This window comes from Cebus imitator, unplaced genomic scaffold, assembly GCF_001604975.1.
Source record: "Cebus imitator isolate Cc_AM_T3 unplaced genomic scaffold, Cebus_imitator-1.0 Scaffold60, whole genome shotgun sequence".
NCBI lineage: Eukaryota > Metazoa > Chordata > Mammalia > Primates > Cebidae > Cebus > Cebus imitator.
The window spans coordinates 5,426,290-5,440,174 of NW_016107375.1; the positions used below are offsets into that span (position 1 = coordinate 5,426,290).

General features: G+C 39.9%; 1 protein-coding gene across 5 annotated transcripts in view; it reads right to left on the bottom strand.

Annotated features, from left to right (window-relative positions):
- The window catches only part of CUNH18orf25 (chromosome unknown C18orf25 homolog), a 99,351-nt gene that overhangs the window by 10,305 nt on the left and 75,161 nt on the right, over nucleotides 1-13,885 (bottom strand). For all 5 annotated transcript variants that reach the window (XM_017529703.2, XM_017529701.2, XM_037738985.1 and 2 more), the window contains one exon: nucleotides 1,550-1,676. In XM_017529703.2, the coding sequence (XP_017385192.1) occupies nucleotides 1,550-1,676 (127 nt within the window). The remainder of the gene's footprint in view (nucleotides 1-1,549; nucleotides 1,677-13,885) is intronic.

Genomic DNA, 13,885 nt, shown 5'->3' on the forward strand with positions numbered 1-13,885 from the left:
AAAAAGAAAAAGAAAAAATGAAGCAGCCTTACAGGCATACTTCAGGCATAAATATAGAATAGAGGATGAAGTGCTCAGACAAGACTAGTTCTGAAAAAGCCAGAATTGGCCACTGTTGAGGCGGTGGCATGCTAAACTACACATTAACTCTACCTCCTTAAAGTTCCAACTCTTTGACTGAAAAATGCTCTCAAAGTATGCTGAGATCTCACTAGAAAAAAGTACCCTTAACCTACATGTACCTGTATTTCATCTCCACTCTATACTGCTGAGTTCATCTATTATATAAACAGAAGCAATGCTGGCAAATGTGTTTTATTACCTGGGTAACCAGAGTAAAATCAGATCAAAGAGCCAAGTAATGAACACACTATGTTATATACCTATGTATCCGAAAATCACTTCACTCTTGTGGCATGGGAGAAAAGTTGTTTGCATTATACAAAATGCACAAGTTCTAAAGTCTAAATTGGGTGGGGGGGGGGGGGTACATGTGCAGCAGGAGAGGTGGTGGGAGGATGTTCCAGAATGTTTTAGAAGAATATCGCTGAAAGGGCTGGAACCAATTATTATGAACACACCTTAATGCAAGAGTCAGCAAATTTTTTCTGCAAAGGTATTTACTTTTTAGACAGTACATACCTTAGGCTTAGGGAGGACATACAACCTCTGTTGAAATGATTCAACTTTAATAAACAGACATAGATGATTATATACAAAATGAACAAGCACAGTTGTTAAAATACAACTTTACATAGACTAAAATTTGAATTCCTTTAATTTTCACATGTCACAAAGTATCATTCTTCATTTGATTTTTTTTTTTCTGCCAGCCAACTAAAATGGTAAAAATCATTCTTAGCTCACAGCCCAGACAAAAACAGGAAGCAGGCCAGATTTGGCCTATGGGCTATAGTTTGCTGATCCCTACCTTAAGGAATGCCAAACCTCATAAAATTATTTTCATAATGCTACACACCAACTTGATGTCTCACCGGGTTTTTTTTTAATCCTAAGAAATGAGACTCCCTTAGTTATATGAACATTACTAGAAATATACTCTGTAAAAACAGACCAAAATAACTTGCAAATTTGCTTTTAACGAAAGACAAGGAGAGATGCTCTAGGACACCAGTCAAAGAGACATGATGTCACATGCATGTTTCCCACCTGTTTGCTCCCAGGATACTTCGAAGTAAAGTGAAAGGCAAGAAAGTATGAACATGAGAGAAAAAAGTACAGTGATACTTCTGCCTTAAGTGAAAAGTCTGTCAAGCTAACTCAACATTTGCTTAAAAGAGAAAAACATCAGCTCTAGTTCACAGACATGTATGGTTGAAATGTTCTTGATATAAGACAATATACAACACACTCTGAGGCTCGTATCATGTCTAAACAAAAAGTATTTCTTAAGCCAAAGGAAACTGAGAGGCAGCTCTCACCATTCATTCATGCCAGCTATGCCATAAAGTCTACGATTTTAACTTGTTTTCTGGTTAAAATATAATTCATAACTTAAAATATCAGACTACTCCAATGAGCATCCTACCTTGCATGTTCCTGAACTCCCACAATCTCTACTTCACTATCTGAAGAGGCAATATTAATTTCTTCATTAAGTGGTGCATTGCCAGCAGATGTTTTGTCACTTGCTAGGAATCCTGGATCCAAATGACCTGAGAGAGAAGGGGAGGGAAAAAAAACAAGCACTGTAGTTTTATTTCTCATGAACAGCAGAAACAACTCACTGAGAGATTTGTCATCTAGGTTTGGTCACCGAAACAGAATCACCCTGTGAGAGCTTGCCACAGCAAAACTGTTACCCATGTCAAATAAGCTGGGGCAGTGTTCTTTGTTCAAATATTGGTTTTCAAAAAATAAACAAAATACATGCTCCTGGTGTATATTCAAACAACATGGCAGTACATAAAATATGAACTCAAAATCTCTCACTCTCTACTCCTTAGGAGAAAAAAATGTACACACTTTGGTATACTTGTATCTGTCCGCCTAAACCATAATACTACTCTATATAATTTTATACTGTAATGCTTTTTGCATTCAATTCAAGTCAGCTTTTAAATGACCTATATAACCACCTAGAGGGCAGTGGGGCTCTCTACTGCTTATCATTTTAATAGAACCAAACTCTAAACTGGAAAAGCCCAAAGGCACATATAGAATAATAATAGAAGTCATCATTAATATCATATTTATACTGAAATACTTTGTGAAAGATTTAGCATATGTTTTCTCTAAAGAAAAGTAGATTTGACAAAATCTGACCAAAACTACATCTAAGAAGGAAGGCTGGAGGTAAATCACAAGTTGGCTCTGAGCAACTGAAATGTAACTTGTACACTGCTGAGAATTCTCCTTAGAAACAAACCACACATTCTGGAAAAACATAACAATTTGTGGTACTGGGGCATATAAGGATTTCTTTACAAGGATCTTCACAAAGCATGTATCATATGATGCAATAAAACACATTCTCCAACATCACAGAAAACATGAGCTTCAGAGAATTCTCAATAATGGCTAACGGCATGGCACTGAAGTACATAGCTCTAAAAACAATTCTAACGTGTTAAAATAATTTGGCCTATGTAGCAGCTCTTGAATTTTCTGATTTAAAAGCATGAATTTTAGAATATCTAGGAGTTAACACAGAATAAACAGAGTTGCAATGAGTACAAATTCTCAATTTCTCTCTACAGGGTATTTTTATTTAAATATATTATGATCTGATACAAAATTATTTCCTATAATTTAAAAAAAATCTATGTGACACCTAATGTAAACTAAACCAATATAAAGAAAACAAACTTTTGGCTCATGTCTGTAATCTCAGCACTTTGGGAGGCTGAGGCAGGTGGATCAAGAGGTCAAGAGATCGAGACCATCCTGGCCAACATGCAAAAACATTACAAACATACAAAAAAATTAGCTGGGCATGGTGGCACATGCCTGTAGTCCCACCTATTCAGGAGGCTGAAGGTGGAAAATCACCTGAACCTGGAAGGCAGAGGTTGCAGTGAACCTAGATCACGCCACTGCATTCCAGCCTGGCCACAGAGCAAGACTCTGTCTCAAAATAATAATAATAATTTTAAAAAGCCTGGGCACGGTGGCTCACACCTGTAATCCCGGCCACTTTGGGAGGTCAAGGTGCACGGATCACAAGGTCAGGAGTTCAAGATCAGTCTGGCCAACATAGTGAAACCTTGTCTCTACTAAAAATACAAAAATTAGCCAAGCATGGTGGTACATGCCTGTAGTCCAAGCTACTCAGGAGGCTAAGGCAGGAGAATCACTTGAACCAGGAGGTGGAGGCTGCAGTGAGATGAGATCACGCCACTGCACTCCAGCTTGGGCAACAGAGTGAGACTTTGTCTCAAAAAAACATGAAAAGAAAAGAAAATTTTACATACAACTCTCTTCTCCTTTTATTCCACCCAAGGTCATTGAGAAATCTTGTACTTTCTTTTTTTTTTTTTTGAGATGGAGAGATGGAGTCTTGCTCTGTTGCTCAGGCTGGAGTGCAATGGTACGATCTTGGCTCACTATAGCCTCCGCCTCTAGGATTCAAGCAATTCTCCTGCCTCAGCCTCCCAAGTAGCTGGGATTACAGGCGCTCGCCACCATGGCCGGCTAATTTTTTGGACTTTTAGTAGAGATGAGGTTTCACCATGTTAGCCAGACTGGTCTCGAATTCCTGGCCTCTGGTGATCTGCCTGGCTCAGTGTTCCAAAGTGCTGGGATTACAGGTGTGAGCCACTGCACCTGGCCAAATCTTGTACTTTCATACTCTTGTCACCCTTGAGTGTAAACCTTTTGGAAAGCTACAGACAGTCTCAAAGCAAGGCTTACAATTTTTATACCTTCTGAACCTATAAACCCATCCCTGATAATTTACTCTTTAGCCTTTAAATAAGCAAAATGTCATGATTTCCTAAGATATTCACTACAGTGCTATGTAACAACTTTGGGAAATGTAACACTATAAAAATAGTAGATTCTGGGTAAAGCTGTGAAAAATAACCAAGTTTGAATATGACTGCGGGTCTTTTTCCTAATTCTTTAATATTATTTTTACCTTTTATTCTTCAACTGAAAATGATGCATATATGTGAAACATTTTTAACACTTAGAATGGCTCCTACCTAAACCAGTGATTGAGATTATATCACAGTCTGCATCAGTCTGCATGGGTTTGTAATCCAGATTATGTGGCACTGGAGGTAGGCACATATGTGGGCCCTATAAGCACACAAAAGGTGACATTCACCAGATAAAACCCTGTTTTGTTAAATCTAAGAAGGTTGCTTAAATAGAATTGGTTAAGTCTTGCTTTGGTAAACCTAGATTCTTGCTCGGATCCCCAATACCTTGCTTGTGGCCAAGTCTTCATCCAATTTCTACTTCAATGTTTTAGTAATGGCTATCCTCATGCAACTATTCTAACTGTACTGCTAGGGAAGTATACAAATCACAGACTCTCTTCTTTACAGCCTTCAACTTTTCCATATTCAATAATTCAAGCAGTCTTTACCATTTAATTGTTTGTACCTATAATAAATACTTGTGACATGCTATGCACTGCGCTAAGTGCTAGAAATACTACCGGGAACAAGGCAGGCATAGCCTCTCCCCTCAAAACGAACCTGCAATATATACAGAGATAATAAAAAGCAGTCTATTGCACCATGGCTTGAAAATTGCTCTGACAGGGAACATTCACCAGACTTGAGGGTGATCAGGGAAGCTGAGTTCTCAAGGAAGAGCAGGCACAGGTAAGGGGAAGTAGCATGAGGAACATTTTGTTATCCTTTAAGGTATAAAAGTTTGGTGATTAGCTGGGCATGGTGGCGCGTGCCTGTAATCCCAGCTACTCAGGAGGCTGAGGCAGGAGAATTGCCTGAACCCAGGAGGCGGAGGTTGCGGTGAGCCAAGATCACGCCATTGCACTCCAGCCTGGGTAACAAGAGCGAAACCCCGTCTCAAAAAAAAAAAAAAAAGTTTGGTGAGTTTGGGGGTGACAATCAAAAGAGTAATGAGAAACAAGGCTAGCAAAGTCAGTAGGTCAGGTCATGGTAAGCTGTCTGAACTTAACTTTGAGAAGCAGGAAGCTACTGAACGATTTAAGCAGAAGGATGATGTGATCTAGTTTTGCATTTTAAAGAATTTCCTTTCAGAGTATAGAAATGAAACCGATAGCAAGCAGAACGGGAAATACTGGAGGCAACAAAACCAGTTAGATTGCTGCAGCTTCCTGGGTGAGAAATGACTGTGGCTAAACTAGGAAGAAAACAATGGAAAATTCTGTGTGTGTGTGTATGAAAGGAGGGTTATGGAAAATTCTGTGCGTGTGTGTGTGTGTATGAAAAGAGGGTTAGTAATGTTGGCAATTCGGCAAATGAAAGAACACAGAAAATCAAAAGTGATGCTTAGGTTTCTAACTTAGGTACATAAATAGTTATAGTACCATTCCGTGCACTCACGAAAGCTGAGGATGGCTGCTTAGGGCATGATGATAATGTGCCTTTGATATGCCCAATAAGCAGTTCACATAACTTTTCACATAAATAATGAGTGTTCATGACAGCAGGACTTTGCAAGCAGAAAGAGACTAAAACAGGTGCCAGGAATGTTTCATGAACGAGTGAAACTATTGTGGAGTCAGTAGATGACAGTCAATAGTACAATCGGTACTGTTCTAAAGCTCAGGTCAGAGGTCTAAAGAGGAAATACAGACTTGTTAAGTCCTCAGCAACAGGTGAGAGAATAAAGATCATCCAGAAGAGTAAAAGGGGTCTAGAGAATTTGATGAACATAAATAACCACGAGATGGGGTGGAATAGGGAGCGGGGATTTAGCCAAGTGTGGTGGTGTGCAGCTATAGACTCAGCAACTTGGGAAACTGAGACAGGAGGATTGCTTGAGCCCAGGGGGTCAAGGCTGCAATAAGCCATGATTGCACCACTGCACTCCAGCCTGGGAGAAAGCCAATGTAGCAAAATAATCTGAAGAATAATGAAAGGGAAAGAAGAGCAAACACAAGTTTGGTTTTGAAGGAAAAGGGGATAGGATGGTAGTCAGTGAGGAACATAGGCTTGAGAAATGGGGGTGTGGGTGTGGGTGTGTGTGTGTGTGTGTGTGTGTGCGCGCGTGCGCACGCGCGCGCAGTTTTTAATGAGAGAGACCTGTTCATATTCCAAAAGGGCAAAGAATAGATTTGACAGCAGAAAGCAGAGGTAATCTGGATTTGTGAAGAACATGGCAAGGCCATCTGCAGAGCATAGGTGTGGGCAGATGCAGAAAAGTCAAGTAGCTACTATGAAGAAAGAATGCTGCCTAAGGAAAAGGGGGAATTTCTGGGAAGCACTGAGAGCCTGGATGAAGCTGTAGACTAGGAAATTAAGGCAACCTTTAACTTTGTAACAAAGTGATTTTCCCCAGCTATGCTTAGCAGGGTGGATACAGGCTCAAAGTATGCATCCAGGGATCAGACTCTACCAGCTGAGTATAACAGGAAAGTCAAGTCTACAAGTGACATTTGCAAAGGACAGCTAGGCCTATACAAGCTTAAGAGGGAAGGACATGAAGCTGGGAGAGGACTGATAAAGGGCTAGGGGATTGGTCCAATGAGGTAGAAAAGTAGTATGGTGGAAGTAGCTGTATAAAAGTACAGAGACCAGGCACGGTGCCTCAAACCTGTAATCCCAGCACTTTGGGAGGTCTAGGCGCGTGGTTCATGAGATCAAGAGATAGAGCCCATCCTGGCCAACATGGCGAAACCCCATCTCTACTAAAAATACAAAAGTTAGCTGGGCATGGTAGTGTGTGCCTGTAGTCCTAGCTACTCAGGAGGCTGAGGCAGGAGAATCGCTTGAAACCGGAAGGCTGCAGTGATCCGAGATCACGCCACCACACTCCAGCCTGGTGACAGAGCAAGACTCCATCAAAAAAAAAAGAAAAATAGAGTACAGAAAAGCCTATGGTGGAAAAGAAAAGAACAGTAAGGAGAGGTTGAAGGAAAACCAGTGGTTATGAGAATTAAAACACTATACTTCCACCCTCTCAGCTACCAACAAAATACAAGCCCCTGCGATCATCCATTTTTTGCCATCTTATCTCCAACTCTGTTGTTCTCCTTTGCTCCTGCCACCCACTGCTCACCCTCCTACAACTTTACCACTGCCTTCTAGAATGCCAACTCCATAGTAAAACACACTGAACTTTCTCTCCACTTCCTTGTGGACTTTCCTGAAGACATCTCCCCTGCAGACTTCCAAAGAGAAGGTTGCTCTTAACCCCCAAGTCTGGGATGAATATCACTTATGAATTACTCGTCTCCATCCTCATGTACCAACACCAGTAGGCAGTGCCTTCCAGCAGGTTATCCTTTAACTGCCCTCTACTGACTCCATGACAGTTACTCATTTAAGAAACAGTCCTGGCACCTGTTTTAGTCTCTCTTTACTTGCAAGTCCTGCTATCATGAATAATCATTATTTATGTGAAAAACCACCTCAAAACTGTCTGTGCCTACTCACTTAGAAGCAAGGAGCTGGGCTTAGCTCCGTGGCTCATGCCTGTAATCCCAGCAATTTGGGAGGCTGAGGCAGGCGGATCACTTGAGGTCAGGTGTTTGAGACCAAGCCTGGCCAACATGGCAAAACCCCATCTCTACTAAAAATACAAAACTTAGCAGGTGTGGTAGTACGCACCTGTAGTTTCAGTTACTCAGGAGGCTGAGGCAGAAGAATCACCTGAACCCATGAGGCACAGGTTGCAGTGAGCTGAACTGCACCACTGCACTCCAGCCTGGATGACAGAGCAAGACTCCATCTCAATAAATTAAATAAATAAATAAATAAGCAAGCAAGCAAGGAGCTCAACTCCAAGCGGTACTAAAAGCCACCTGTGGTAGACTCACAGTAAAGGGTTCAGCCTGTTTCGATCCTAAAAATAAATAAATGAAATGAATTAAACCAAATTGAAAAGGCAGACTGTGGAGAGGCTGGGTCACTATAACCAAACTCTTCCTCCTGGATCACCCAACGCTTTTAAACAACAGTAATTAAGAAAATACAACAACATATGACAGAGTTAATTAATTCTCAGTATCTCTTTGCCTAGTTCCTATAACCATAGTTCTAATTTATAATTCTACCCTTTTTTTTTTTTTAAATTCTACCCTTTCTAGTAGGAATGTTTTGTAAAATATCTGTCATCAATATTTCTAAATAACCAGTCCTCACTGACTAGGACTCCACCATCCTCACCTTACCACCTCCAATAGCCTCATTCCAGAGCTGGAAATATCATCACTTTATTTTTTAAGAAAAGTTACTATGCTACTTTTGTTAATTTTATACTGTCTTTAAAAAAAAAAATGATGCCGTCACCAATATTTCAGATTCTTCTAACTTTATTCATCCATTATGGATCTAGAAGCTAGAAATATTCCTTGCACATTGTTAGATAATCCAAACAATTCTGGCAGTGCAATTTTCACCCTTAAAATTGCAATCCAAATTGCTGGCATTTAACATGATTACAAATCCCAGATGATAAGCTAAAACTGGCCAATTAAAATTGGGGTCTGCTTTTTTCTTCGAGATGGAGTTTCACTCTTGTTGCCCAGGCTGAAGTGCAATGGCACAATCTCGGCTCACTGCAACCTCCACCTCCCAGATTCAAGTGATTCTCCTGCCTCGACCTCCTGACTAGTTGGGATTACAGGCATGCACCAACATGCCCAGCTAATTTTGTGATTTTAGTAGAGACAGGGTTTGGCCATGTTGGTAAGGCTGGTCTTGAACTCCTGACCTCAGGTAATCCACCTGCCTTGGCCTCCCAAAGTGCTGGGATTACCGGTGTGAGCCACCTCACCCAGCCTGGGGTCTGCTCTTACAGCATTTATCTGTATTGGTCAAAATACTAGTGCAAGATAAAATAAGGGGCATGAGTAAGTGGTGGGGGTGCTAAATATAGACTGCCTGGTGAACGTCAAGACTAATAGTGTGAGGCATTTGCCAAACTTCCTGTCAGAGCCTTAGATAAACTGTGCCACGCAGAAAACAAGTCAGCTAGGACCCACACCAAGGCAATGAGATGCTGCGTTCTACAAGAGACACCAAAGGGATGCCTCTGGGATGCCTCTGCCTCTTCTTCTACTATTTCAGAGCAAGGACCATTAGTCCTTTTCTGTCATTGTAACCCTCCTCGGCATCCCACACATCCCTTTGGGAGCTCCTGTACAGAACCCGACATTCTCTGGCCTTTGGGCTTTGCCCCTTCCCAACCCACCCCATGCCTGATGGAGGACCTCACAGGATTCCAATGGCAGAAAAGTGCCTAAGGCATACATAAAAGTGAGCCAAAGATGCTATGAGGTTCTTCAAATACTGTCAGTAGTAGTAATCTTTTCCAGTTCTACGACAAGAACAAGCCCTGTAGAGAAAAATGTAAATACCACAATTACCATATATTAAACTGAAAATAAAGCAAAGCACTTATATTTAGCTATTGTGGCAGCTGGCTGTCTCTGTGTAGGTCTCTGCCTGTGTAGGTCTTTGGAAAGATAACTTCTTTCACTATATAAGAAAATTCTAAATTTTGTCCTGCCACTACAGAACTTTTCAACAAGTTAGGGTAAGAAAAAGTTACCAAGATAAGGTAATTACCAAGATAGGGTAAGAAAAAGAAGCATAAAAAAAAGGTAGTAACTAAATTATCATGGAAAACAGTTTATTTCTGTCTTTAAAGAAAATAACGTAACGACTTTTTAAACTATAAATCCACTGGGTAAGAACAAGGCCTGAGCTTTGCGGCACACTGAAGAGAAAGTAGTATTACACACTGTATGACAGTCGCATGCTAGGCATAAACAAAAATTAACATCTTAAGTCACTACTCATTTAGCTTTAAAAAGAAGCAAATTATTACTTTTAGTTTTTTTGTTTTTGAGACGAAGTCTCCTTCTGTCACCCAGGCTGGAATGCAGTGGCGTGTTCTCGGCTCGCTGCAATCTCTACCTCCCAGGTCCAAGCAATTCTCCTGCCTCAGCCTCCTGAGCAGCTGGGACTACGGGCCATGCCCGGCTAATTTTTGTAATTTTTAAGTAGAAACGGGGTTTTACCATACTCGACAGGCTGGTCTCAAACTCCTAACCTCATGATCTGCCCACTTCGCCCTGCAAAATGCTGGGATTATAGGCATCAGCCACTGCACCTGCTCTACTTTTAGTTCTTTAACAAGAACGTTAAAGACAACCTTAAAAAGTGAAGGAGGAGGGTTGGGCATGGTAGTTAACACCAGAAATTCCAGCACTTTGGGAGGCGGACACGGGTAGATCACTTGAGATCAGGAGGGCAAGGCCAGCCAGGCAATCATGGCGAAACCCAGTCTCTACTCAAAATACAAAAAAATTAGCTGGGGGTGGTGGCAGGTGCCTGTAATCCCAGCTACTGGGTAGGTTGAGGCGGGAGAATCACTTGAACGAGGAAGAAGAGGCTGCAGTGAGCTGAGACTGCCAAAACATTCAGCCTAGGCAACACAGCTAGACTACGTCTCCAAAAAAAAAAAAAAGAGTTAAGGAAGAGGTCAAAAATCTAAAATCTGGCTGGGTGTGGTGGCTCATGCTTTGTAATCTTAGCATTCTGGGAGGCCAAGACAAGCAGATCACTGGAGGTCAGGAGTTCGAGAGCAGCCTGGTCAACATGGAAAAACCCTGTCTCTTCTAAAAATACAAAAATTAGCTGGGCGTGGTGGCACACGCCTGTAATCCCAGCTACTTGGGAGGCTGAGGCACAAGAATTACTTGAACCCAGGAGGTAGAGGTTGCAGTGAGCCCAGAATGTGCTACTGTACTCCAGCCTAGGTGATAGAGCAAGACTCTCAAAAAAAAAAAAAAAATATATATATATATATATGTATATTTATATACATATATATCTCTCTTTTACCATCAACTTGATACAGATAAACATGAAGAACAAGACCAAACTTCATCTCCAAGATACAGAAACATGGCCATTCTGGTCTGATTATTAAAAACCCTACACTAGGAACAGGAAACCCATGATTCATTTCTCTGTACAGCTACCATGTTAGGGACAAATCAAGATTATCATCCCTATTTTAAAAATGGAGGAAATGCTCAGAACCTACCTTCTTGGCAAGAAGGCTGATGGAAAAAATAAGGTATTTAAAATTTTAACTTCCCAAGGAAAAAAATCCTAAATAAGTTCAGTTTACCACGCCTACAAGCCTTCCTCACCAAGACTAATGCTTCTTTTTGCTTCAACTACATTTATGTTTGCAGTGAGCCCTTACTAGCAACAAATATGAAGCCATTTCCAGATATATTAAAACAAGTTCCTAAACATGCTGGATGCAAGAGTAACCTGAGGTTATTATTAAAAAGAGATTCCCAGAAACCATTTCAGATTTACTGATAGAATCATCAGGGAGAAACCTAGGAGTCTGAATTTGTATAAGCACACCGGGTGATTTCTATGCTCTGGCAAAGTTTAAGAAGTACTGCAGCAAAAGCAAGTCATTGCAGTGCAAGAGAGTAAATTACAAATCCACTGATTAATCCACTAATCACTTTTTCAGTCTACTTCAACATATTAACATAAGGCTGGTTAGCATTTCTGAGGGCCAACTACATGCTGTCCTCTGTAGTAAACACACTGTATAAGTTATTTCACTTAGTAGTAACAATAATAACCTTTTGGAGTAGATACTACAATACTTCTGTCCCAGTTTTGCAGAGAGGGAAACTGAGGCTATATATAATTTACCTCAGGACATGAGGTTTCTAAGTGGCTGCTGGCTCAAAACCACCCACTACAGTGTTGAATTCTAGCATCAATTAAAAAAAAGCAAACACATGTCAAGAGTTGAAATGGAAAATTTAGGTCTTTTGTTGATCAGTAGCTTCCCTGATCTCAACTTACTTTTTACCCCTGCATGTGATTCAAGTCTTTTGCCTAGGTTAAAACTAAAACTAAATATATATTTTGGATGCAGGATAATCGTCTAATTGCTTGGAAAAAGACAAGCTACTCTATCTTTAGTGCATACTCATGTGATCCTAAATGGGATGGGGCTGTGGACCTGGGTTGAGGTGCTACTGTTGATTCAAGTGAACCCCTGAATACTCTGTTCAATAACTAGGCTTTTATTTTGTTGTGAAGGGGAGAGGATCCAGATTAACCATTAAAATTTTAACTTCCACTCACACCATAAGAATGACTATCTGACTAATAATCCAAGTCTCAAAACAATTAACTGGCTACTAAGCAAAAATTCTATGAATATTTTACTAGACACTGTAAGCATATTTACATTCACAAGATGGTCCCATTATAATTACAGCAATGCTTAATAATACTTATAGTATTATTAAGTTTTATTTATTCCCCACATAACAATATGGTCAGATTTAGAGAAAAAAGTTTAGAGAAAAGCCAATAAGCTTCATAATAAAATGTCATGGTGATCTGCTGAGCAGTGGTGACTGCATCCTATGATACACAGAAACCTATACAAAATTTGTAGTCCAATATGCACACATGTTCTATGTATCAATTATATCCTAGAGAAATTATCATACACATATACCAAAAAACACATAAAGAAATGTTAAGAGCAGTATCATTTAAAATAGCATCTTAAATGTCAACAAGAGAATGGATAAATTGTGATATATTCATATAGTGGAATAGTAAATAACAGTGGAAAATGAATGAACTAGAGCCACAAGTAACAACAACAAAACTCACAAAATGTTTAACTAAAAAAGCAAGCTTCAAATGACTGCCTTCAATGTGATACCAATTAGTTTTAAAAACATGCTTATTTAGATACATAACAAATGTACTACAAATATATAAAGAAATACATAGGAATATCACACACTAAAGATCAAATTTAGGAAAGCTTTGGCGTGGGAAGGGCAAAGAGAAGGAAAATATCTGAAGCCACAGTTGTTTTTCTCCTCACATACTTTTACCGTGTTTCATTTCTTAAAAAAAATGGTGGTAGTTAAGTGTGATTTTTTAATAATCAGGCTAACAGTTACTTGAATCTGAAAATGTGAATGCTATTCCAAAAGCTAAACTTTAGTGATATTGTAAAACCTCAAACTTTGCATTATTAGGTTAGGTCATATGAAATGGCTGGATATGTTGTAGGTCAAAAAGTCAATTAACAAGTCCATAGGGTTCAACCTAATATTAAGAATTCTGCATGTGAAGAGCAAAGTGTTGGTAATCATTCATTTTTTACTCCAAAAATTCACTATAAAATGGTCTATATTGAATGGCAAGACTAAGAAAACAGGGAAATCAAACTGAAGTGGAATGGATGACTCAATTGTCAAAGGATGAAAAACAAAGGTGAACCATCTGATATACAAATTACGTAACTCAGAAACACGTATTTTAAAAAATGTGGCTAAACTGCTTTCCACTGATATAAAGCATTATTACTTTCTTTTTTTTTTTTTTGAGACAGAGTCTAGTTTTGTCACCCAGGCTGGAGTGCAGTGGCATGATCTTGGCTCACTGCAACTTCTGCCTCCCAGGTTCAAGCAATTCTACAGTTGGGATTACAGGCACCCACCACCATGACGCCACTGCACCTACCACCACACCTGGCTAATTTTTGTATTTTTTGTAAAGAAAGGGTTTCACCATGTTGGTCAGACTGGTCTTTAACTCCTGACCTCAACTGATCCTCCCACTTCAGCCTCCCAGAGTGCTGGGACTATAAGCATGAGCCACTGTGCCCAACAGCATTATTATTTCTTTTCAAAGTATTTGTATTCATACATATTAATAAATCCTTAAAAGACACTTGTTGG